This window comes from Genypterus blacodes, unplaced genomic scaffold, assembly GCF_046128005.1.
Source record: "Genypterus blacodes isolate CSIRO-AG114 ecotype Tasmania unplaced genomic scaffold, CSIRO-AGI_Gbla_v1 ptg000120l_1, whole genome shotgun sequence".
In the NCBI taxonomy this organism is placed as follows: domain Eukaryota; kingdom Metazoa; phylum Chordata; class Actinopteri; order Ophidiiformes; family Ophidiidae; genus Genypterus; species Genypterus blacodes.
Genome location: NW_027466923.1, coordinates 2770385 through 2793232, shown reverse-complemented (window position 1 = coordinate 2793232; position 22848 = coordinate 2770385). Strand labels below are relative to the sequence as shown.

Below are 22848 nucleotides of genomic sequence, written 5' to 3'. Positions count from 1 at the left end.
ATGAAAACCCATTATCAAAGGTCAAAATTAATTAATGTTGTGCAATGTGGTGCTTGAGGAAAGTATGGGTTTAGTTGGAAGAAAGAAAGGGCAACTGCACCACATCTCCATCCTCACAGCCAGACAGCCAGACAGCCAGCCAGTCCTCCTGTGCCAGACATCCTGCCCAGCTGTGTTGCGTGGAAGAGAGAGCCGGTGAGCCCTCAGGTGCTCTGGTGAACCAGGATTGCTTGCTGTCGAGCCCAGTTGGTAAACAATGCCTGCAGATTCCGGGACCTGCTATAAATCCAACCAGACAAACATCAGACACACACTCTCCCTGCAGCTCCAATCTGACGCCTTATCCACCTCATAAAGTCCTCTGATATTGGCTTTGCAGTTAATCACATAGTGGTAGAGGAGGAAGTAAACAGTACAGCAGCTTTCCTTTTCGTAAACAGCTGACATTGACTAGACACACGAAAAGATGCTGCCCAGTCAAAACAACCTGCAGAGACAGACCAACTGCTGAGACGCCACGGAAAAAACTCTCCACAGGAAAATAACAAACATTAAAAAGTGCTTCTCCTCTTTTTTTCACAGCGGTACTTCATGTTGTTTGTCCCTTTCAGAATGCCCCCCCACCACCAAACATGTGGACTCACACCCCCCCTCCAGCTATTCTGCTCCCTGCCACTCTCCTCGTCCCCTCCCACCCTCTGACAGTTCACTGTATAAATATCCTACTGTCAGCATTGCTGGGATTCAGACACTGACCTGCACTGACCGCAGATCTCCAAGAGGGAAAGAAGACTCGCCACATCAAGAAAAGATACAGAAACTTGAAATTGAAGAGGGGAATAAAGAGTTAAATCCTTGTTAAATTCGCCACACCAGAAGATCAGCTCAATATGTGGTTCCAAGTGTCCATCCTGTGCCTGTCTTGCTTAAGTCTGGTCACTGAGAGCCACGGTGAGGACCAAGCCGCACTTAACCTCTCCAATGATCACAACGGACGCTGCCAGTACACCTTCACTGTCGCCAGTCCAAAGGAGATCACCTGCCCGGGGAACAATGGGAAGTCAGAGATGGAGGGAGTCCTGTCGCGACTCACCCTGCTAGAGGCTTTGGTCAGTCGGCTGATAGCGGGCAAAGAGGGCGACGGCGGGCCCCGAGCCGAAGCCGACGGTGAAGGGGATCTCCGGCTGGCTTTCTCCCAGGTTACAGCCGAGAGAAACCAGCTGCAGCAGGAGAAGGAACGTCTGAGCCTGCAGATCCAGGAGCTGCAGAGGAGCGTGGCCGAGCTGAGCCAGGAGGCAGAGACCCTCAGGAAGAAACCCTGCCTGCAGACCCTCACAGCTGAGGGCCCCCAACATGACAACAACAAGAGACCTGCCAGCGGTACGTACAGCAGCACCTAAGGAGAAGCCACCACAAATTAAACAAATATCACTTTCACTTTTAGGGAGATCAACAAATGATTATAGCTCAAGTTTCTCTCTGTTGTTGGATCTGATAAGAAACAGGATGTGCATTTTAGTTTCTCTATTACAGTCTGCATGGCTGGGGAAGGCTATGAAAAGTCCGGGGGCTACAGGTCAGGTTGCAGTTAGCTGTCTTAGGATGAGTAAGGGGATTGGAATTTACAACGCAGACGTCTCCTTTACAGCTTTGTCAGTCATGCATGTGTGTTTAAAGGTGCGTGATCATTTTCAGGAGAGCAATAACAGGGTTGTAGCAGAACCCGCTGAGCTCCGGAGGTAAATAAACTCAGCACTTAGGCTTTGATGTTGTGTGTGTGTGTGAGGGGCTGACTCCTTTCACATTTACAGTCCATTTTGTCCTCTTCTTTCAGTTTGAAATGTAATTCATCTTAATGCGCTATTTCTCTTTCATTTGATCTCTCTCAGACCCTGCATATAGTTTGGGTAATGGTGCGTACCAGGAGATGAAAGCAGAGGTGACAGAAGTCCCAGCGTCCCACCTCATTCCTGAAGGAAGTAACAACGTCACAGGTACGGTTTGGATGACACAGATGTCTGCTGCTGCTTACATGTAAATTAAGTCAGTTTAGTGCAAAGTGTGAGAGATTTTCTATCCTACCATGTAGCCAATTGCTTCCACTTAGTATTAGAAGTTGCTCTCAGCCAACCTGGGCTGCAGATGAAAGAAACCCTGCTGGCCCGGGGCTCACAGTGGACTGGGTTCAAGTCTCGTGGCCTTGTAAGGAGATTGGTGGCAGCGCAGTAAGAGTCTCTTTCTGTCTACAGGCTGTGGAGATCTTCTGTCAGTGGGCGATCCTGTGTTACACAAAAAGGCTGACGGTATCAACGGGAAGTATGGAGTGTGGCTGCAGGACCCTGAACCAAAGGGTCCGCATTTCACCAACAAGACGGTGTGGCGCATTGACACAGTGGGCAAAGATATCCGCCAGCTCTTTGCTTATGAAGACATGGATCAGTTCACTCGTGGCTTCCCTTTGAAGGTCCTGGTCCTGCCCGAGCCTGTGGAGAGCACAGGGGCGACTCTGTACCGCGGCTCCCTCTACTACCAGCGCAGACGCAGCCGTACCTTGATGCGCTACGACTTGGCCTCTGAGAGCCTGGCGTCGCGTCTGGACCTGCCACATGCTGGCTTCCACGGTCAGTACCCGTACTCCTGGGGCGGCTACACCGACATCGACCTCGCAGCAGACGAGCAGGGGCTGTGGGCCATCTACAGTACAAGCAAGGCAAAGGGTGCTATTGTGATTTCCCAGCTGGACCCAGAGAGCCTGGAGGTGAAGAAGAGCTGGGAGACCAACATTCGGAAGATCACCGTGGCCAATGCTTTCATGGTTTGCGGTCGTTTGTACACGGTGGCCAGCTACACCGCACCCAACACAACCATCAACTACATCTTTGATACAGCTACCGGCGTGGGCCAGGCTGTCTCCGTGCCCTTCAAGAACAAGTACCGCTACAACAGCATGGTGGACTACAACCACGCCCAGAAGAAGCTGTACGCATGGGACAACTTCCACATGGTCACTTATGACATCAGGCTGGGCAGGCTGAGCCGCAGCAGCAGCAGCAGCAGCTAAGGAGGGACTGATGTTTACTGGACTGTGATACACAGTGCTGATACAAAATATCACCATTTAAACTATTACTAAAACAACAATTGTGTGTATTCTTGTGTGTATTTTAGAATTGACAATCTGTTTTTTCTATTACCATTTGTAAATAAGATGTGCTGTATTGTGGCGGCACAGAAATCTTCATAAAGCAGATCAATGTAGCTATGATCTAACTCAGTAAACACAGTATTCATGTTTTCTATTTAATATTGTGCAATATTTTTGTTACCTGTTCTTAAATGCTTATGTTATTTAAGTTATCAATAAAAAAGATTTAGAAAAACACTTGGTGCAAACGTTGTGTCAATGAATGAGACATAAACGTTCTGCCACACAACCGTATAGTGCATATGTGAATTTATGTGGATTCATATGGAAACACACACACACACACACACACACACACTGAAGAGACTGAGACTGAAGAGATGATGCAATGGGGAATTCATAACGGTGAGCTGTGTGAAGCCCCTCCTTCACCACAGCCATGCTGCAACAGAGTCACAGCTGAAGACTTCCTCTGCTCTTCTCTAACTGAGCTATGAACTCTGTGTGTGTGTACACTACAGTATAAGAGTCTACAGGTCTAACACAAGAATGTACATGTGACCATCACTCATTTCTTAAATATATTCATATTTATCAAGAGTACAAATGATGTACTTGTTGCCTTTATGGAACATTAAGCCCCCTTGTTGCCCCTTTGTTGCTCTATTCTTGTTATGTGCTGCCCTCTGTGGGTAAATGGCTGCACCTACATGATGCATGCAGACCTTGCAACTCCACTAACAGTTGAATCTAACAGCTTTAATAATGTACCAACAACCCTGGAGGATTTGCCTGAAGCCAGTGAAGAACCAAATATTTCAGTGACGGTTGGAACCTTCACTGGCATGGACAGTTCCAGTGGGACGTTGGGCCCACTGTGGATTGTAACAGCTCAGATCATTGCCACACAGTGTGTGTGTGTGTGTGTAGTGTGGGCACAGCAAACTGAAACAGAAACCTTAAGTCAGTGTCATTTTCAAACCTCGCACTTTCATATTCAGCCACAACCTCACTCGCTGATCTTGCCAAGATAAGTGCTTTTCTTTAATTACCACATTTAAAAAGGCTAATTTGGTTACAGAACTGTGAGTTGAAGTCCATGCATACCATTGTGCAAATAACCTTCAAAATGAAAAACACCACTAAATACAGTTCATACAAAACACGCTGAAATAAAGGCGTAGTGACCTTTACACACACAGGCACACGCGCCCACGCTCATGCTCATGCTGGACATTTTCCCCGCACAGCCCTCTCGTTACAAAAAGAACTACTGCCAATCTGTCATCCAGAATCCACTGTAAACCCTGTTGAGTCTCTCTCCCAGTCTCAGGAGCAGAATATCCTGCAGACAGTCTTGAGTCACCCACAACTTCTCAACCAAGCTGTACTGACAGTAGCCCATGGCCAAGCCAAAGCCCACATCCGTCACATACTGTCTGGCGAGCAGCAGCCGGGACAGACTGACCAGAGCCGCCCAGCCCACAACCAGGATACGCGTAGAGGCTGTGTACACAAACTGGGCCAGGAGGAACCGGGCGCACATAGCCGCCCGCGTGGCGTGACCTGAGGGAAAAGAGTAACGCTCCACAAAGAAGGTGGAAAAGATGTCCAAGCGGATCTGAACAGGCCTCCGACGATGGACCAACGTCTTCACGAGTCTGACCAGCAGCAGATCCATCAGGAGAGCTGTGATGAAGGAGACAAGAGATCAGAAGAGTTTCAATTTCACCTGTAATTGTGTAATAATCAATTATTTTGAATGTCTGGCGAAATTCTCTGATACATTTAAGCATAGCAACAGGTCAAGTGCGGCTGATGGCACCCGACACACAGTTTGAGAACCTCTCTCGGAAAATTTTCAGCAGCTCTCCTCTGATCACATCCATAAACGCGTCTAGAATAGCTCTGCTATTTCAACACGGCGCGTTATAACATCAGATAATCTGTTCCCCAATATGTCTGTCAACGAATACAGTATAAAAAAAAAGTTAAATATACAAAGCAGCTATAGCATCAGGTCGCGTGCATGTCTGTCAGTGAGCAGGGACCAGCTGGGGCTCAGAGGAGGAAACTTTCCATGGCGTTGATCTGCGGCTGTTTCACGGTCACGGGGGGCGCAGAGACAAACAAAACAAAGTATTCACCCACTCGTGCTTTATTACAGTCATGCAGCTTCTTTGCAGAGTTGTGTTTAGTTATAATACATCATAAACAGGTGACATTAGTCAACTTTGAACAGATCTCACAAGTGTACGTGTTGATCGTCTATCCACCCCTAACTAATAATAAATAATAATACATAATTATAATAAGATAAGTGTAATCTGATCATTGTAGCTTGATTTCAAAACGTGCACATGGACTTAAACACATCTACTCATAATTTGTTGCAGGCAGGATTCTAGTCTAAACGCATCCGGGCCTCCTGATGAACAGAACGTTAATTGTTGCTAAAGTGATTATTATTTGAGACACAAACTCACCCAGGGTCAGATTCAGCATGATCTCACGTTCCTCCGCCGTTTCCCCGCGGAGCAAAGAGTACAAAGTGCCAATGAGCCAAGGGATGACATGGCCGGAGAGCTCCACCAGCCTGACCAGGGGCCGAATGCTGCCCCACGGTGACTCCTCACACGCACACACTCCAACCCGCTTGGACAGCCACAGATCGATCGCCAGCAGAAACCTCAGCGTTATAGCCAATATAGGCTGGCTCAGGCTGACCGAGAAGTCTTCAGAGGAGAAGTAGGAGCAGTTGTTGTTGTTGTTGTTGTTGGAGCCGCGCCGCCGGACGTGGTTCTCAGCTGACGGCCGGGTTCCACCTCCACGGCAACTATTCCTTCTGGACATTGGTGTGGACATTTTGGCTTGAGTGCTTTAATAATCTGTTCATTTGTCGACCACCTGTGGCCACTAAAGCGCTCAGACGCAACACATCCCTCTCCAAACTTGTGGTTGAACTCCTCTAAACTGCTGAGCTGATCTGGCCACGTGACTCACAGAACACACAAGTTATCCTGCTAATTAACCCAAAATATTAGTTATGAGGTGTGTAAGTCCAAAGTAATGTGGTTTGTTTTGTGTTTTGTATCATAATTCTTCTTGGACTTTTTATCAACCGAAGTTTTGTGACGATCAAAGGTAATATAAGATCAAGCGCATCATGGGGTGTCATGGAAACGTGAGCATGTAGTGTTTTTCCTGCTTTGTGCGTGTAAAAGTTTCTGGGCAGCATGATTATTATTGACTGTTAACTCGGCTGCTGTTTTGTTATTGATTATGATTATGATTGTGTGTGTTGCCAAAACTGTCAATTTCGTTGACTTTACGTCACAAAAACATAAGAATTCTAGCCAGAAAAGGTGCAAATCGCTCAGAATTCACTTTAGCAGAGTAGTAATGTTAAAATAACCTTATTGTACAGTGACGTCATGATCGAGCTTGGCAAATTCTTGAGAGAACTGATGAATTGCTTTGTTTTGCATCGATTGAGGAAAACAACACAAGCAGTCAACCATCAGACTTGTCGTGAGATAGTTCCACTGATTGTGTAAATATAGAAGGCTGTGAAAGAGGAGGAAGTATCTTCCTCCTGCAGCGCCGCTTCTGTGTGACACCAGAGCCACCGCTCCACACACAGACACCTCCATCATCACCGCAGACATGCCCGGGCTGCTTCTCGGACAAGTGTTCCCCGATTTCGAGGCTGAGACCACCGATGGAAACATCAAGTTACACGAATTTCTCGCTGATTCGTAAGTAAAGTTTCACAGACTTTCAACGGAGATAGTTCCTGTTTCTGCTGGCTTCTGCTTTGTAGACATGATGAGGCTGGTAATGTTATTATAACGATCGTATACCAATCCAACCTACAACAGCAATGTACAAGTATAAACAACTACCTCTAATGTCTCGACAACAACATGTTGTTACAATTTTAGTTCACATAAATCAGGTTTTCTGACTCCTACAAAGACGCAGCTGCAACCCATCTATGTGTAAAGATCTAAATAAATACTGCTTTAAGACAGGAATGATTTATTTTAATATTAAAGTGGGGAGATAAAACTGTCAAATAAAAGTACAAATCCAAAACAAAACTTAGATTCTCAGGAAAGTGGAATAAAATAAAATTTTGTTGAAAATAAAATAATCATTGATCCTATAAAGTTCATCCCCACTGATCAGTAATAAGAAACCTTTTGAATAGATTCACAGGCCTGCTGTGTAAAGATGTCTCTCAAACCAAAATTGACTCTAGATGCTTCTCGTCACAACTTGAGGGCTATAATCCAGTAAAAGGGGCAGGAAGTTTAGTAGGTCTGTAGACTTCCATCGACTTGATGTAGCAACACATTATGACCTCAAGAAGACATCGCCGACATCATCCGACTGACACGTATGTCACATCCTGTCAGCAGCAACTTTAACTAACCTCGAGCTCAAACTATCACACGAAGGAAACAGGGTCGGTAACTTCCACCTTCTCTTCTCCCAGATGGGGGATCCTGTTCTCCCACCCCAGAGACTACACCCCCGTCTGCACCACAGAGCTGGGGCGAGCCGCCAGACTCTCCCAGGAGTTCACTGATCGGAATGTCAAAATGATCGCCCTGTCCATCGACGACCTGGAGGATCACAACGGCTGGACTAAGGTGGGATCGCCAGCCTGTTTCTTTGATGAGTCGGTGTGTGGAGGGGGGGTTTGGAGGGCCTTCAACTAGAATGTGGACAGTATAGAAGTGGTATCTTCTGCTCTGATGTGGCACTGCACTGATTTGACTATGTGCCTTCTTGTGTCTCTGTACTAACTAGGACATCCTGGCTTACAACAGTGAGGAGTCTGACTGCTGCTCGCTGCCCTTTCCCATCATAACGGACAAGAAACGGGACTTAGCTGTGGCCCTGGGCATGCTGGACCCAGACGAGAAGGACAAGGACGGCGTGCCCCTAACTGCCCGCTGTGTGAGTGGTCTCGTTCTCTCATTCTCTCCCTGTCTTGCTAGTGTCTCTTCTCTCTGAGGGTGTCATTTGAAGACAGCACACATTTTTATACCAGATTATGTGATTTAAATGATAAGTTCTTATGGCCAATAGTCTGTGAGAAGTTAATGATGCAGGCAATGACGTAGGTTGGATGGAGGCTATCTCATCTCCAGCACTAAGCCTAATGCCCTCTGCTGGACAGAGGAGGACAAAGGCTGCATCCTTCAAGGACTCATCCTAAGAAATGAGACACAGCCTCCTCAGTCACTCTCTCTCTCTCAGCCTTCAAGCCTGATCCACTATCATTTCTGTGCCAAATGTAGCTTCTGTGATGTCTTGGCCTCACCCTCTCTTCCTCCATCTGTCTGTGTGTCTGTGTGTGTGTGTGTGTGTGTGCGTGCGTAGGTGTTCATCATTGGACCAGACAAGAGGCTCAAACTGTCACTGCTCTATCCCGCCACCACAGGACGTAACTTTGATGAGATCTTGCGGGTTGTGGACTCGCTCCAGCTTACAGCAGGGAAACGTGTATCTACACCTGTTGACTGGCAGGTACGCCGAAACACAATATGCAACACTTATAACAGCAGGCGCTTGAGAAATACTGGATCATTGTAGGTGAGAATTAGGAAGAGTAAATGACTGTAGAGCTCCAGAAACAGGATTTGTCTGTCCCCCTCCCCCTCCAGCCTGGAGACTGTGTAATGATCCCTCCCAGCATGTCTGAAGAGGAGGCTGCCTCATTGTTCCCATCTGGGGTCTACACCAAAGATCTGCCCTCTGGGAAGAAGTACCTGCGCTACACACCGCATCCATAAACACAGAGACAGATGATACTCAACTCTACCTGCACTCCTCAACCACGATCCTCTACCTGAGCCGGAGGTAACGCTGTGAATCACTGCTGGACGAGGATGAGGACGAGGACGGACATTAGTGGCTCCTCAAAATTTCCAGGCAAATTTTACTTTGTTAATTTATACAGCTTCATTAATTAAAAAAATCCCAAATCTAATCTACTCGGAAATTTTGCGGTTGCTGAAGTGCTGAATTCTGTAATTTACTTTAATATCCTATATGGCAAAAGGGTTTCAGTTACCCCTTACACACTAAACATGAACATCAGTGATCACATGAGAATAGGAACCATCAGTGACTGGTGTTTAACTATTAATGTGCCCCACTTAATTAAATATACCAACACATTGAGTTCTTCCCTTTTGATCTTTTATTGGGCATCCATTTGAACAGGACAGTAGGACAGCTTTCCCCCCTGCACCCGTCTCATCTTTAAGTGGCACTGCAGTGGTGCATCTAAAAACACACACAGGCCTTGAGATCACAGGATGTCACAACTTCCTTCCCCTGTCATGATCGACAGTATTTCCAATCTCAGACAAAATGTTTCGGCGACCCACTCGCAGGGCATGACGTCATCTCTGACTCATCAGGGCCTGGTACTCCCTCTGGTGGGCGAACAGACGGAGGAACACCTTGTACTTTCTCTCATAGAAGCTGAAACAAGGGCAGGATTGATACACTTAGATAATAATAATAATATAATGGCGAGTGAAGGAAGAAGTCAAGAAAGACATGAAAGCTACGAGAGAGATGAGCTATAATTCAAAAGCTAAAAGAAGACACAGATAAAATCCAGGCATAATCTGTGTTTCTTCATATAAATTACATTTAAAGTCACAGTCAACATATATTTGAAGAAGTTGACACATAGATGATTATTATAAATTTTTGTATTGAATCAATCATAATTAAACATACAAGCCTGTGCCTAGGTTTAGATTTCATTGGGGACTAATGTTAAAAACGCTTCAATCTTGTTGCAATTAGGCCTTTTATGACCTTTATTCTATATGTGGAAAAAATATAAAATCCCCATCTCACCTCTGGAGCTCACGATCGGGCTGAACAACTTTTCCCACTTTAGCCATTTTCTCCATGGCCTCCTAAAAGATGAATTGTACAGAAAGACGTCACTGAATAAATCATGCTGTGCTCGTCCAGTTTTAGGCCGACTATGACCCACTTACAGTGAGAACGTGAGCCAGCCAGCCAGCCAGCCAGCCAGCCAGCCAGCAGTGCTTACAGTGAGGCTGGGTGCAGGGACCGCTCTGCAACACAGAGGATCAGACAACAACAACTGTCTGGGCCGTTAGGACTCACAATGAGCCGACAGGTGCAGAGAGTCCAAACAATAATGTCTTATTTTAGCATGTCTGGCTTATAGGCTCCTCATTCCTCTGTGAGAGCCCAACAGATGACAGATTGACCTAGCAGCAGATTATTGGCCACTTTATATCTGACATAAATCTCGACTCTTCTCTGGCAGAAGAAAGCGTAGCCCCGCACAGAAGCCTTGTACAAGTCCCACCAGCAGATGGAAGCACCGAGTCACTGATGTCACAAGATTTCATTCTGCATTTTGACCTTTTGAGGGCCAGATTTATAAAACCAAACCAAACTTGTTAAAGCTATAATACATATTTAAAGTTGAGGGCACATACCTCCACCAAGGCCTGACAATCCTCTTATTTATCTGTTTCTTTGCCAATATAAAGCCAGATTTACTATCATTAACTTAAAAGGTTGATCGTCTAGGTGAGACTTAGGTCAAGGAAGATTTAGATCACAATCTAGATCCATTTTCATTAATTATGTAATATAGGTCAAAAGCTACAGCAGAAGAAGAATTTCCCCTTACAAGATCAGTTCATGAAAAAGTTAAAGCGAGGCTTCTTGGGGGCCTCATGCAGCCTCATGAGCGCCCATCTAGTGATTACAGGTCATCATATTTAACCAAAACAAACAATTTTCTGTAGATCCTTTAAAACGTATTATTAACTTTGGACATTTGCAGTTTATTATATGTTTCACTCTGTCACTCCACCTGTATGGTGCTGTAGTCCTGTGATGCACATGCTCCCAGTACTGCTGCTCCAAGTAACACAGCCTCCGTCTGGTCTGGCAACACCACAGGAAGCCCTGAAATGGATCATATAGGAACTAGATAAAGCCTCGGTGGGTGATCCTGTTTTATTCAGTGTTAGTTTACATGATGTATTGAGTTCTTTATACCTGTAGCATTGGCGTGAATCTGTACAAACAGTGGATTCTTGCTCAATCCTCCACACAGGAAGAGCGTTCTGATGTCATGTCCTGCTTCTTTCATGGCCTCCAGAATTTGACGTGTACCGAGCTGAAACAGGAGACGAAGATATGAAGGGAATAGGATTACAAGAACACAAGTACAACCCTTCATTCTACCTTAAAAGGGATTATGAGGTAAACAGAGGAACTCATCTGACACATAAAACACAGCAAACTCACAGCGAGGGCTTGTATTGTGGCCAAATAGAGCAGGCCCAGGTCATCTAATGTTTGGGAAAATGACAGACCGATCACCTGAAACATAAATATTGATCATGGAGAAGGTCTCAGAGGACGGAAAGACCTAGAACTAGTAATACATGGAGTAAAAATCCATTTGATGTCCCCTCACCATGCCCTTCAGGGAGGGGTCGGCCAGGGGTGACCTGTTGCCATGGAAGTCTGGCCAAAGGTGAAGACCGGAACCAAGCAGGTCAACAGCAGAAGCAGCCTGAGGCATCAAACTCAGGTGGGAGTTCAGGTAGGAGTAGATGTTCCCAGCGAATCTGGACATATTCACAAAATGCAACATTAGCAGCGGCCACAACCTGATGAAATAACATTATAGCTGCTGCCATGAGGAAAATCAATTTCACGTGCTCGCTGGGTAGATTTAATTAAACAATCAAGACTTTGTTTTGCAGCTGCTGGAGATAGATCACCACTGACAATTCTAGGCAGGCATACACAATAAGCAAACTCATTACACGTCCAAGCTTACTAAGCTTTATTACAAGTCAGCTGCAAGAGAGATGACAGCTGCGGCACAATGTTTTTGGGAAGTCCGACGATCAGCTGACCTGTGCTGTGCTCGCTCCTGCAGCTGGGCGTAGGCTGCGTGGCCCTTCACCATGTGATCGATCTGAGGGAGGGAGGAAGGGAGAGAAAACTATTAATCTTATCAAAACAATGACACATCTTATCGGAACCCAGCAGGAGGATTTACAGTTACTGGAAACCTGCAAAAGTCTTCAATATCAGGCCGTAATGAGGCAGATTTCTTTTTAAATGACAATTTTCACATTAGAGGACCGGTAAAGGTTTGGCTTTTTCCTACATTATACAGTAAGAAATTCATCGAAAAAGCTTCAAAAATGCTGATTTCACCCACTTATTGACTGCAATTAAGATTAAACAAACTAGATGGCCTGATTATGTTTATACCTGTTCAAAATGTCCAAAGTCAAAGGTGGAGCGCAACATCAACCATCATAGAAGGAGTTTGACATAGTGTCTTTGTAATCTAAATGTAATTAATCACATAAATGGGGATAACAGCACACACTTTCACTTCTCGGATTGTCTTACTGCATTTGTACCACACCCCAAACCCCAAGAAGCAATGGAAAACTTTTTAGATGAAACGTGCCATTACTCCACAGCCTGAGGGGCATTCATGTCACCCATGCATCCATCCATGCAGCTTAACGTCGCACTGACCAGCCTTCCTGTGGCGCTCTGGCCTCCCTCGTTGAGCCACAGGCCGGGCACCATGGCAGACAGGCAGGGTCCCCACACTCCTGGTACAAACAGAGGCTGCTGACTGATCTGACTCACAAAGAGGCAACATGTTTATTAGAGATGATGGAACAGCAATAGACAAAATTAAACATTATCAACAATTATATCTAGTGCTCCAACTAGACAAACCATAGTGCTGCTATTCATACATTTCAAGCTACAGATTAGATTTTGGAACAATAAGTCATGACAGAAGATACGTCAGCGTTGCCTAAATAAACCTTATATGACGTCTCCCTTATTCAAACACAGGCCATGAATAAGAATAATTACTGGACGGGCTTGTATTAGTCATACAATCACCTGCGTATAGTGTGTGTAATTCCAGAAAGGTCATCATGGAGCTCGCAACCTTATCTTGTTATTAACTACATGACAAAATGTCACGAGGCTGTCGAGCATGAGTAACCCTGAAAAGTACAACAGAAGCTATGCTCGCAATTTTTGATAAGAGAACTGAAGCTCCAAACTCACTGCCATGTGACAAGTCGATGTCCCACAGATCATTGCCATCCGCGATGTGATTGGCTCTCCCTCACAAGGCAAATGAAAACCCTTCACATCAGCACCAATCACACCTGAAATGAGTAAAAAGGTGAATATCACAAGGCATTTTATATTGAAATTGTTGTATTTTGAAGTTTACAAAACTCCCATTAGAGCCCAGCCAGGGAAAAACACACAGACCTGCAGATCAAAAGCTTTACGATGCGTTCAAGTATTTCTGTAACCTTCACACAGAATTTAGCAGTGACACTAACTGCTGGAATAATGTTTGGCAAGCTGGTTTGAGTTTAAGGTGAAAGGTCCGTCTACGAGCCGGGGCGAGGGGTGCACATCACTGTGACACGTTCAACAACTAAAAGAGCCGAGAACTCTAACCTCTGACTGATACAACAATGTGTGATCAGCAGAGGTCATAGCTAGAGTTCAGCGGGCAGAGTTCAGCAGCAGTGTAGGTCCCAGAACAAAACCAGATGGCCGAGGTCTGATTTCTGCAGCAGAGGAAGGGGGTCTAACAAAACGGAGATACCTCACAGTCAGCTGAATCTTATGTTCAATACCTAGACCTCCGGCATGAGCATCGATCAGAGAGGCACCAACTGCAGTTCCTGGGTTCAATCCCAAGTCTACTGCTGCCTCCTGGGTCAGGCCGTCTCCCACAGGGGTCCCTGGAGAACAGGTCTGACTGCCTGCATAGACACAAATGCAGCAGCAGCAGCAATATTATTATTACTATTATTACACAAATATGCAATTCAAACGTCATAGCTGGATGCACTTTGCAGATCAGAGGAGTTGTAGCTTTTGCATCATGAACAACAATAAAATATTTGGTTTCTCTGACCTATTTTGGAACAGTTATTTTCCAGTAGATCCTCCAGTCCAATGGTGGTCCAAAATGTGGCATCCCATCCATCTGGAGGGCAATACGTCCATTTACACACCAACGTACACAGAGACCTGTGGGGCATGCACAATAGGACTTAAACAATATAGCGCTGTAGTGCACACTGAGTAAAACACACTGCCTATCTTTAGTGGTGTCTCTTTAAACCCTCCCTCCCAACAAGGCTGCTCTGTATAGCCAACATAACATTGTTGATGCTGGTCAAGCACTCACTCACGTTCCGTTCAGTTCATCATACTGGATGCATTTGCTATAGGCATCAACCTTTTAAATAACCTCAGGAAGAAATCTGCAAGGTACGAAGGCCAACCCTACATGTCCTTTAAATACATGAAAATACATTGCAAATTGTGTTACAGACAATGAAACCCCAGTGACAGTAGTCTGTCCCAATCACTGGTGGCAAGGACGTGGGGTGTTGGTGTGTTCTATTGCCCATGCAGGATGATGCAACCAGGAAATCATAACACAGTAAAAACTTCTCTTGTTAAATTACTTGGATTATATATCCACCATATAACCACCGTCTGTGTGCTTCTTCAGTTTATTGAGTGCTTGAAATTGTTAAAAACTAGCAGTCAATGGACTCCAACAACTCAAAGTGTGAATTTACCAAGCAATGGACCTTTGTTTTCGAAGATACCGGGCTGAATAATGGGCCTTCAGTTGACTCTGGCTGTGAGACAGACTAGACTCAAGCAAGCACGAGGCAGACGGTGCTCTGCTACACATATGAGTGGTGACTGCGCTGATGCAAACTCATGTATTACCCAGCGCCAAAGCTCACCTTGTTAAAGATCCTGTTGCTTTCCAAGACAGGAAGTCTGGGAGGTCAAAAAAGTGAGCAGCTTCCTTCCAGCAGCTTCCTCTTAGGTTCTGACAGAGACAAGAGCGGAGGCACAAAACAGGACGTGTTCACATATTAGATCTCCCCAATTAATGAGAGTTGAGTTCAGGAGCATCGGTCCATCAGATGCCTCCAAACAATCAATTACACGTGCACATGCTGACCAGTCGGTACAGAAAACAACAATAAAACATCTAGTGACGGGTGGTGACCTTGCTCACCTCTCACCTCTTTGAGCCAGAGCAGCTTCGGGGGTTGCATCTCTGGTGACATGACCCCTCCCACCATGTTCAGGACCCTGTGGCCCGTGTTGGTTATATGAGCGGCCTGCTCTGCTGCACGGTGATCCATCCACATCACCACATTCCTCTGCCTCTCACCTGGAGCAGCCAGTGAAGAAGAGGAAGGGTGAGTCATACGAATAGGATCAATAAAACACCGAATACTGGTTCCAGTTGTGATTTAACATCAAATCTGAGCATCTGTCATACTGTATGTATGATGTAATATCCTCGCTACAAGTCATAACTTTGTGAATGTTGAGACAGCTGTTAATTCAAAACTTCTGTAATATTTGGGGTTGGAGTTTGACCTATAAACTATTAACCCTGTGTGAGTCCTTTAAATAAGAATCGGTGTACAAGCCCTTGTGTGTGTGCTCTGCTTGTTTGTTACTGAACAAAACATGAACCTCCACCAGCTCCAGGGCTTCTGTACTAAGGGCGACTCTGACCCATGACCTCCCTGTGGAGGGGGGCAGGCTGACAGAGACTTTCCCTCCATGGATCAAAACAATATCACATTACATTTCATTATAATTACATCTGCTGTCATTTTAAGTCAAATTTGTCAACATCCAGTGCGAGAGTCAACATCTGAACGCTTAATTCTAACTTCAGCGGTTCATGTTGGGTATTAAGATCTTTATAAAGGGAGCTCTTCTGGAGGTTCCTGCACCTAGAAAGATCTTTGTTCTGGTAACAAACAGGACCTGACCTGAGGGCTTTACAGTGATACGTGAGGAGATCAGGTCAGGGCAAGGCCTGATTTCACTCACCACCCTGATTCACCGGCACAGGCTGGAAGCTCTGGTCCAAAACCACGAGAGAGCAAGTGGCATCGAAGCCGATCCCTCTGACCTGGCTCCTCTCCACACCGTGGGTGACTCTCTGGAATCAATACACACACGAAAGAAGCTTAAAAATCACAGCAGATCATTAATTTTAGGTTGTAGGTCAGTGGAGGGACGAGAATGAAAAGCAGTAGTAATGCAATTCAAAATATCAGTCTGTGTGTGACTTGAGACTCAACTTGACATAATCAACAGCCATATTTACTGGTGTTTTGAACAAAATGTCATTGTTTATCGGGCATAAATCTGATATAGAGCACTTGGAGACTTGTTTAGAAAGAATCTAAAAGTTAGTTAGACTTTTTTGTCTTGCCTGTCTTGACATGTGTCCAGCTTTAGGTCCTATCTGTCTGGACTTAGAACCTAGACTTGTGACTTGACTTCAAACTCCTCACCTTGACAACCATGCAGCATTTGTCCCAGATCTCAGTGGAGGACTGGACATAGTGGTCAGACTGGGGTTCCCAGATGCTGATGGTCTCCTCGGCCGTGCTTTTCAGGAGGCCCTCCCTGGTCACCAGAGCAGCCCTCACACTTGCAGTACCCACGTCCACCCCAACATAATACCACTCTGCCATGTGGACTCCTGCTGAATTCCACAAGAGATCTGAGAGTTGATTATTAACGAGGTAATGTTTGTGTGTTTCGAAAGAGGTCGAAGTAAACACATACATCAAAGCTTGTACGTCGCGTATTTGCGTATTTAAATGCTTTTCTACTTTTCATATTGGTGCATTAGTCGCTTAATGATCTACCCTGATATCTTTCTTATATCAGATCTGAGGATGATGACGTTACAGAGCGATTGCAGCAACGGAGTTCACCACCCGCACAAAATTCAATTTCATTTGAGGAAAACCAACATAATCGGCAACAGTCAGACTTTCGCGAATAACATACTGACACAGTTCCAAACTTACCCGCTGGGTTACAGCCTTACTTAGGCACAGAAAACATCACTTTTTCAGTTTGGATTTAGCGTACTTTGAGTTGCTTGCATACGGAACGCCAAAGTGGCCAAAAAGGATCCAGTCGCATGTTTGCGTTTCTCACGGTAACGCGGAACATTGGCCTCTCTGGCTTATTATGTATGGACCAATGTGTAGACCTTCACCTGCACAAACACAAGAGAGCCATAAATAATGCATGTTAGAGATTTTAGAACATTATAGTCCGCCATTGTTGGAAACGGCAAAGACAAAGCAGGTCCTGGTGTTTTGATCCAACAAGCAAACACTGAAACTCGACCCCCACCTGTCTGCAACACATTCATGTAGTTATCACAGTAATCTGTCTTAGAAGTCGACATTGTAAAGCAAATTAAACATAAATTTAACAAGAAATGCATCAAGAACTATTTTTTTTAATAATGCAACATGAATGTGCACTATAGAATGTTTTCTACTGAGATATACATGTTGTTTACATTGTTAGCCATATTCCTTTCCTGGTGGCAAAGTAATTTATCACATCATCATAAGACAGCTTGTTATCCATCTGATGCCTGATGCTGATTAGAGTGAAAGCACTCCCAACACAATCTGGTGCCATGGATCAGCCTTTGATCAACTGATAAACTGAGGTTGAAGCACTGACCTTTATCTTGTTATTTTCTTCCCTCCTACATTCTCTCCAGTGCATGAAAGCGTCCAGTGTGAGATAACGCACTCACACTCTGTATTCACATTCAGGCTTTATGGTGACACCCACCTCTGTATTTGAAGATGTTGGACATCTCACTGGTGAACCTGAGCATGTCCATCACTGTTATTCTTCACTATAAAACAAAAACAATTACAATTAGAATTATGCCTTTCATTTATGACCACATATACATAGTAACTGAAAAATATTTGTACTATATACTAGCTTCCCATCCGAAAATAAAAAGCAATAAAAATACTGTTGTGAACTTGGAATCAACACATTTAACTTCCTACAGTATATCCAAGCCTGTCACTATACTCTATTGTTTTCATTGCTTCAAGGAGATAAGCCGCTGTCTAACGGAAACAGTGCTGGCTGTGATCGGGGTGTTTGACCCGGTGATGATCAGCTGAGGTGGAGTACAGAGTAAAACCAAACAGCAGGACAGGAAGAAACAGATGGTTCTCAACAAACACTGCATGGACAGTGTTTGAAATCTCATCCGTCTCGCTCACTGCTCGTCCTGTACTGTGTGTGCGTGTGTGGGTGTGTGTGTGTTGTAGTTCAAGCCTGAAGGTAATCAAAACTTTGCTCTGTTGATAGATCAACAAATTCTATAGTTTCTCTCATGGAAGGGCGTGTCATGGGCTCTAGCCTGGTTCCACCTCTGTACAACAAAGGCAGGCCTGTTGGGTCAGCTCCTGATTAGAAAACGCCATGCAGTGGAAACAGCTGGCCCAGGCAGGGTGGCGGAAAGCGGTGTTATCTAAAGGTGACCCCATCGGGGCAACAGAGGGGAAGAGCTGACCGAGAAACAGGAAGCACAGTCGGGACACGGCGGTAGTTTGATGGGAAAATATTCCTCTGTGGTCTAAACACAGGTGTAGAGGAATAGAGAGAGACAATTACATGGTGGGGACCTGGAAAGTGGTAGCTTCATGTCATGGGAGAGAACATTCTATGATTTGGGTATCTGCTATGTAAACAAAGAAAGAAAAAAATACTTATTTATTAGTGTTGCTGCCTTGTGAGGCCTTGTTTACTTTCAGTGCTCCTGTGGAATAAGACACGAGGATCTTAAGCATTCCAATACTGGATTTCTACTTTAGGGTGTCAAATACTTCTAAATAGGTGTTGCGGAGCCATGTAGTGAGGAAAAGCGTGTCAACTAAAGAGTGTTGACCTCAGACGGCTTTGGTTCTCCCATTCTGTCTGGGGCTGTACACTCTTAACTTATTTATAGTTGCTTGAAGAGAATGTGTTGAATAATACAATGGGGTGGCCAGACAGACTGGACTGTGGCTCTATAGACCCTTTAAGAATTAGTAAAGCTCCACATACTTAGGGGATCAAAGAGTGAATACACTGTAACGAGCTGAAAGGGCAAGAATAATACAAGTCAAGCATTCGAAGTAGAAACCATCAATGTAGAATCCATCAAAAATGATTACAAGTTATGAAAGGTGTATTGTCCTGTATTGTCGGTACAAATTTAGACAAACACCCCGTTCATGGCTAGGCTGGTATGTTAAAGGAAGTAGAAGTGTAGTCATGAAGATATGTAACTTTGAAAATGTGTTCTTATAACATCTACAAACATCTTAACCAGATGTGTTGCAGGTGTATATTTATCATCATCATCACCTTTTTCATATTTGGGAAGAAAATTCTCATCTGGCACAGGTGAGAAGGGTGAATGCTGATCTAGTTTGAAGCCACAATAATGGAAATTAGTCAGAAAGTCAATAATTATTGCATATTAGTGTAATTTATCGATCTTGTTTAATGAATAGAGCGTTGTGTATCACTGGAAATGAGGGTTAGGTAAGTTAGTGAGGTATGACCACCGAGCTCAACTGACTACATCACCCACTGAATTAAAAAAATCCCCAAAATATTACTTCCCTAAATGACAATTATACTGCAATAAAGTCGAGGTTGTTCCTTTGTTCTACTTTAGCATGTGAGCTGAAGACTTATACAATAGTACGTACCATACTAGGCCACTCTAACTATGACTATTGATGTTCTTATAGCTTCAGCTTGTATATAACATTACATTGTTGTGTATAACATCTTATAGTGTGTGGCTCTCGTGTTTTATTCTATTCTATTTAATTTTATTCTCATTTGTATTTTATTGTGTTTTCTTTCTCTTTTGATTCTGATATATTGCTGTTGCACTTTCTTATGAGTCAGAGCTGGAATTTATTCATTCGTTGTATTAGAACTCCTATAGGTACGTTGAGATATTACATCTAATTTTCGGCTGTTTTTGTTGTTCTCTGATTTTTCTTCTACCTTATCAAATAATAATTATATATACAAAATCATTATTACTGTTACTGGGGTTATCTGTTTTTACAGTTATTGATTACAACATACCACTGCATTTCGCAAAAAAACAGAACTAATCGATTGTTTCAATTGTGCTTTACGGGCTTCCGATGTTAAGTCATTGCTTTTCTGTTACATTTTAATCGAGGTTAAAGTGAATAAACCGTGTGTGCCGACCCTTACTTTAGAATTGGTAAGCAATAATTGAGCGGGTAACTAAATATTCAAAAACACTACGTAATCCCAGAGTACATTGCTCCACTCCCTGCATTACCTAATCCCATAAACCATCGCGGGGGGGCGGAGACATGGCTAGTTGTCAGAGCAACCTGCATGTCATTAGATACACCACACCCATCTAACCCTCTCTAGCCAATCAGAAGCTGTAGAAATGACATCATTGTTATTTTCAGTGAAGCTGCAGCTTAGAGGTGGATAAAGTTCGTTTCCACGTTGGAAGTGATAGAAAGTATTATCCTGTTCACGCAGGATGTCTAGTTTTTTATCCACGGAAATTAATAATATCGGGAAGTTTAGTTGTAAATGAAATCGGTGAGGCTCGACGGCTGTTGAAGATCATTTTTGTTGATGATCGCGCGGTACAAAAGGGGAAAGTTTTCACAGGACCCAAACTTGTCAAGTGAGTTGAATTTCAACAATAGGCGGACTTTATCACAAGACACTTGAGAGATAACGAGTCACAAGACATATGTAAACAGCGGATCTTGGACTTCCCTCAAGGTAATATAAACTTTATGTCCAGCAAAATGGAAGCCACGTTCTACGACGAGTCTGTGAACACCTCTAACTCACAGCATGACGGGACGGGAGTGTATGGCTTCAACCCCAGGACCCTCAAACAGAATATGACCCTGAACCTAAACGACCCGAAAAACTTCAAACCCCAGTTGGCCTCCAGAGCCCTCGACATCTTGACGTCTCCTGATGTGGGATTACTGAAACTGGCGTCTCCTGAGCTCGAGAGATTGATCATCCAGTCCTGCAATGGCCTGACAACTCCCACCCCAGGGACCCAGTTCATCTGTCCCAAGATCACCGACGACCAGGAGGGGTTCGCCGAGGGGTTCGCGAGGGCTCTGGCCGAGCTCCACTACCAGCATCAGACCCCCGTCGCCCACCCCGAGGCACAGAACGGCGGGGCCGCCGGTGTGGCATCTGGCGCGGCTGTGTCCGACAATGGGATCCCCTACAGCTGCACCGCGCGTACTGAGCCTCCGGAATATACCAACCTGGGCGCTTTCGGTCGGGCTGTGGGCTCAGCGTCAGGACCTGCCGACGACAGGCACCCATCTGCGGGTTACCCAGCGGCCCCGTCCCAGAACCACATCGGCCCCCAGCTGGCAGCGCGACATCAGCGGCTGCACGCGTTGAAAGAGGAGCCGCAGACGGTGCCGGAGATGTCCGGCGACACCCCTCCGCTCTCCCCCATCGACATGGAGAACCAGGAGCGCATTAAAGCGGAGAGGAAGCGCCTGAGAAACAGAGTGGCCGCGTCGAAATGCCGGAAAAGGAAGCTAGAGAGGATCTCTCGACTGGAGGACAGGGTCAAGAACCTGAAGACTCAAAACACGGAGTTGGTTTCCTCTGCTAACGTCCTCCGGGACGAGCTGGCTCTGCTCAAGCAGAAGGTCATGGACCACGTTAACAGCGGCTGTCAGCTCATACTGACGCAGCAGCTCCAAGCTTACTAGATTGTCAAAAGAAAGGACCAAGGGACATTTTCTTGGGGACCAAATTCTGCTCCAAGTGGCCTGATCCAGTTTTACAGGGGCTCAAGTTGACCACATGGTAATGTAGCACTTGCTACTTGAGTCCCAGCAACTAAATTCACCTTCCAACAAAATATACACTTGGGTCACTGAGCTCCTACATACAAAGTAAAACACTGAGTTGACATGGAATCTGAATCGGTCAATGTGATAAATAACTAGAGCGGAGGCCATCAGACTGCTATGCACCGAGGTCAGTGTTTGCTGTACCATTTCATTGAAAAGTACAGGATCAGATTCACTCCAGACGAGGTGGCTTCAAGGGTCAGCTGGTAAACACCCATGCTGTCTTAAGTCCTGACAGAGTCTGTGGGATCAGACCGCCATGGCCAGTAACACAAATGTGCAGGCCTCGCCTAGCAAGTAGCAATTTTTGCATTAAAGACTCAAGTATACCACCAGCGACTATGTACAGAATAACACAGTAACTCAAGTTTGTTTCGCACCTTTTAAGTTTTGACTCATGGGTGTGTAGCGTTTACTGACAAAAAAACCTGCCTTACTTTCTTAACCCTTGCATTAATACAACTTTGTGATATAGGTGTAACTGATGTTAGACCTGAATAACACTTTGTAATATTTGTATGCTGTATTTTGAGCACTTCTGAACTGTACATATGACTAAATAAATTGCTGGACACACATGATGTGCAAGTACCTTTGTGCACATTAAAGAGAATAAGTCTTAAAAAATGTATAACATGTTGTGTTTGTTGTTGGGGGGGTGGCGGAAACTGGGACAGACAGGATATTGAGTCAGTGTATTGTGCTTGTAATGGCTGCGCTGACTCCCATTGGACGGCAAGGTCTCGGAAGTGAGCCACAGGGAAGCCAAATATGGCAAGAGGGCCTCAGTGCGCACTC

General features: G+C 44.9%; 4 protein-coding genes and 1 pseudogene across 7 annotated transcripts; 3 read left to right on the top strand and 2 right to left on the bottom strand.

Annotated features, from left to right (window-relative positions):
* Nucleotides 1–890: 890 nt before the first annotated feature.
* Nucleotides 891–3061, top strand: LOC143010176 (myocilin-like). Its single transcript, XM_076162383.1, has 3 exons — nt 891–1380; nt 1890–1994; nt 2250–3061. The coding sequence occupies exons 1-3, from the start codon at nt 891–893 to the stop codon at nt 3059–3061; spliced, it is 1407 nt and encodes a 468-aa protein (XP_076018498.1).
* A 1214-nt stretch (nt 3062–4275) lies between these two features.
* Nucleotides 4276–6015, bottom strand: LOC143010170 (polyisoprenoid diphosphate/phosphate phosphohydrolase PLPP6-like). The gene is made up of 2 exons (XM_076162374.1): nt 5632–6015; nt 4276–4834 (listed from the first exon to the last, which is right to left on the bottom strand). The coding sequence occupies exons 1-2, from the start codon at nt 6008–6010 to the stop codon at nt 4416–4418; spliced, it is 798 nt and encodes a 265-aa protein (XP_076018489.1). The 5' UTR covers nt 6011–6015; the 3' UTR covers nt 4276–4415.
* A 713-nt stretch (nt 6016–6728) lies between these two features.
* Nucleotides 6729–9338, top strand: LOC143010057 (peroxiredoxin-6-like). The gene is made up of 5 exons (XM_076162199.1): nt 6729–6903; nt 7647–7803; nt 7964–8113; nt 8540–8686; nt 8824–9338. Exons 1-5 carry the CDS (start codon nt 6812–6814, stop codon nt 8950–8952), a joined length of 675 nt encoding a protein of 224 aa, XP_076018314.1. The 5' UTR covers nt 6729–6811; the 3' UTR covers nt 8953–9338.
* Nucleotides 9339–9355: 17 nt separating this feature from the next.
* fggy (FGGY carbohydrate kinase domain containing) lies at nt 9356–21532 on the bottom strand. 4 transcript variants are annotated; one of them, XM_076162196.1, is made up of 18 exons: nt 21445–21532; nt 17921–17987; nt 17131–17324; nt 16606–16817; nt 16136–16247; nt 15307–15458; nt 15019–15107; nt 14169–14284; nt 13885–14013; nt 13295–13398; nt 12740–12847; nt 12100–12161; nt 11652–11805; nt 11480–11554; nt 11228–11348; nt 11040–11134; nt 10037–10098; nt 9356–9649 (listed from the first exon to the last, which is right to left on the bottom strand). In XM_076162196.1, the coding sequence occupies exons 4-18, from the start codon at nt 16786–16788 to the stop codon at nt 9568–9570; spliced, it is 1644 nt and encodes a 547-aa protein (XP_076018311.1). In that variant the 5' UTR covers nt 16789–16817; nt 17131–17324; nt 17921–17987; nt 21445–21532; the 3' UTR covers nt 9356–9567. The 4 variants fall into 4 exon arrangements, with proteins under 4 accessions (XP_076018311.1, XP_076018312.1, XP_076018313.1 ...); XM_076162197.1 differs by having other exon boundaries at nt 16606–16799; XM_076162198.1 differs by having other exon boundaries at nt 16606–16796.
* LOC143010056 (transcription factor Jun-like) lies at nt 20614–22626 on the top strand (annotated as a pseudogene).
* Nucleotides 22627–22848: the final 222 nt, after the last annotated feature.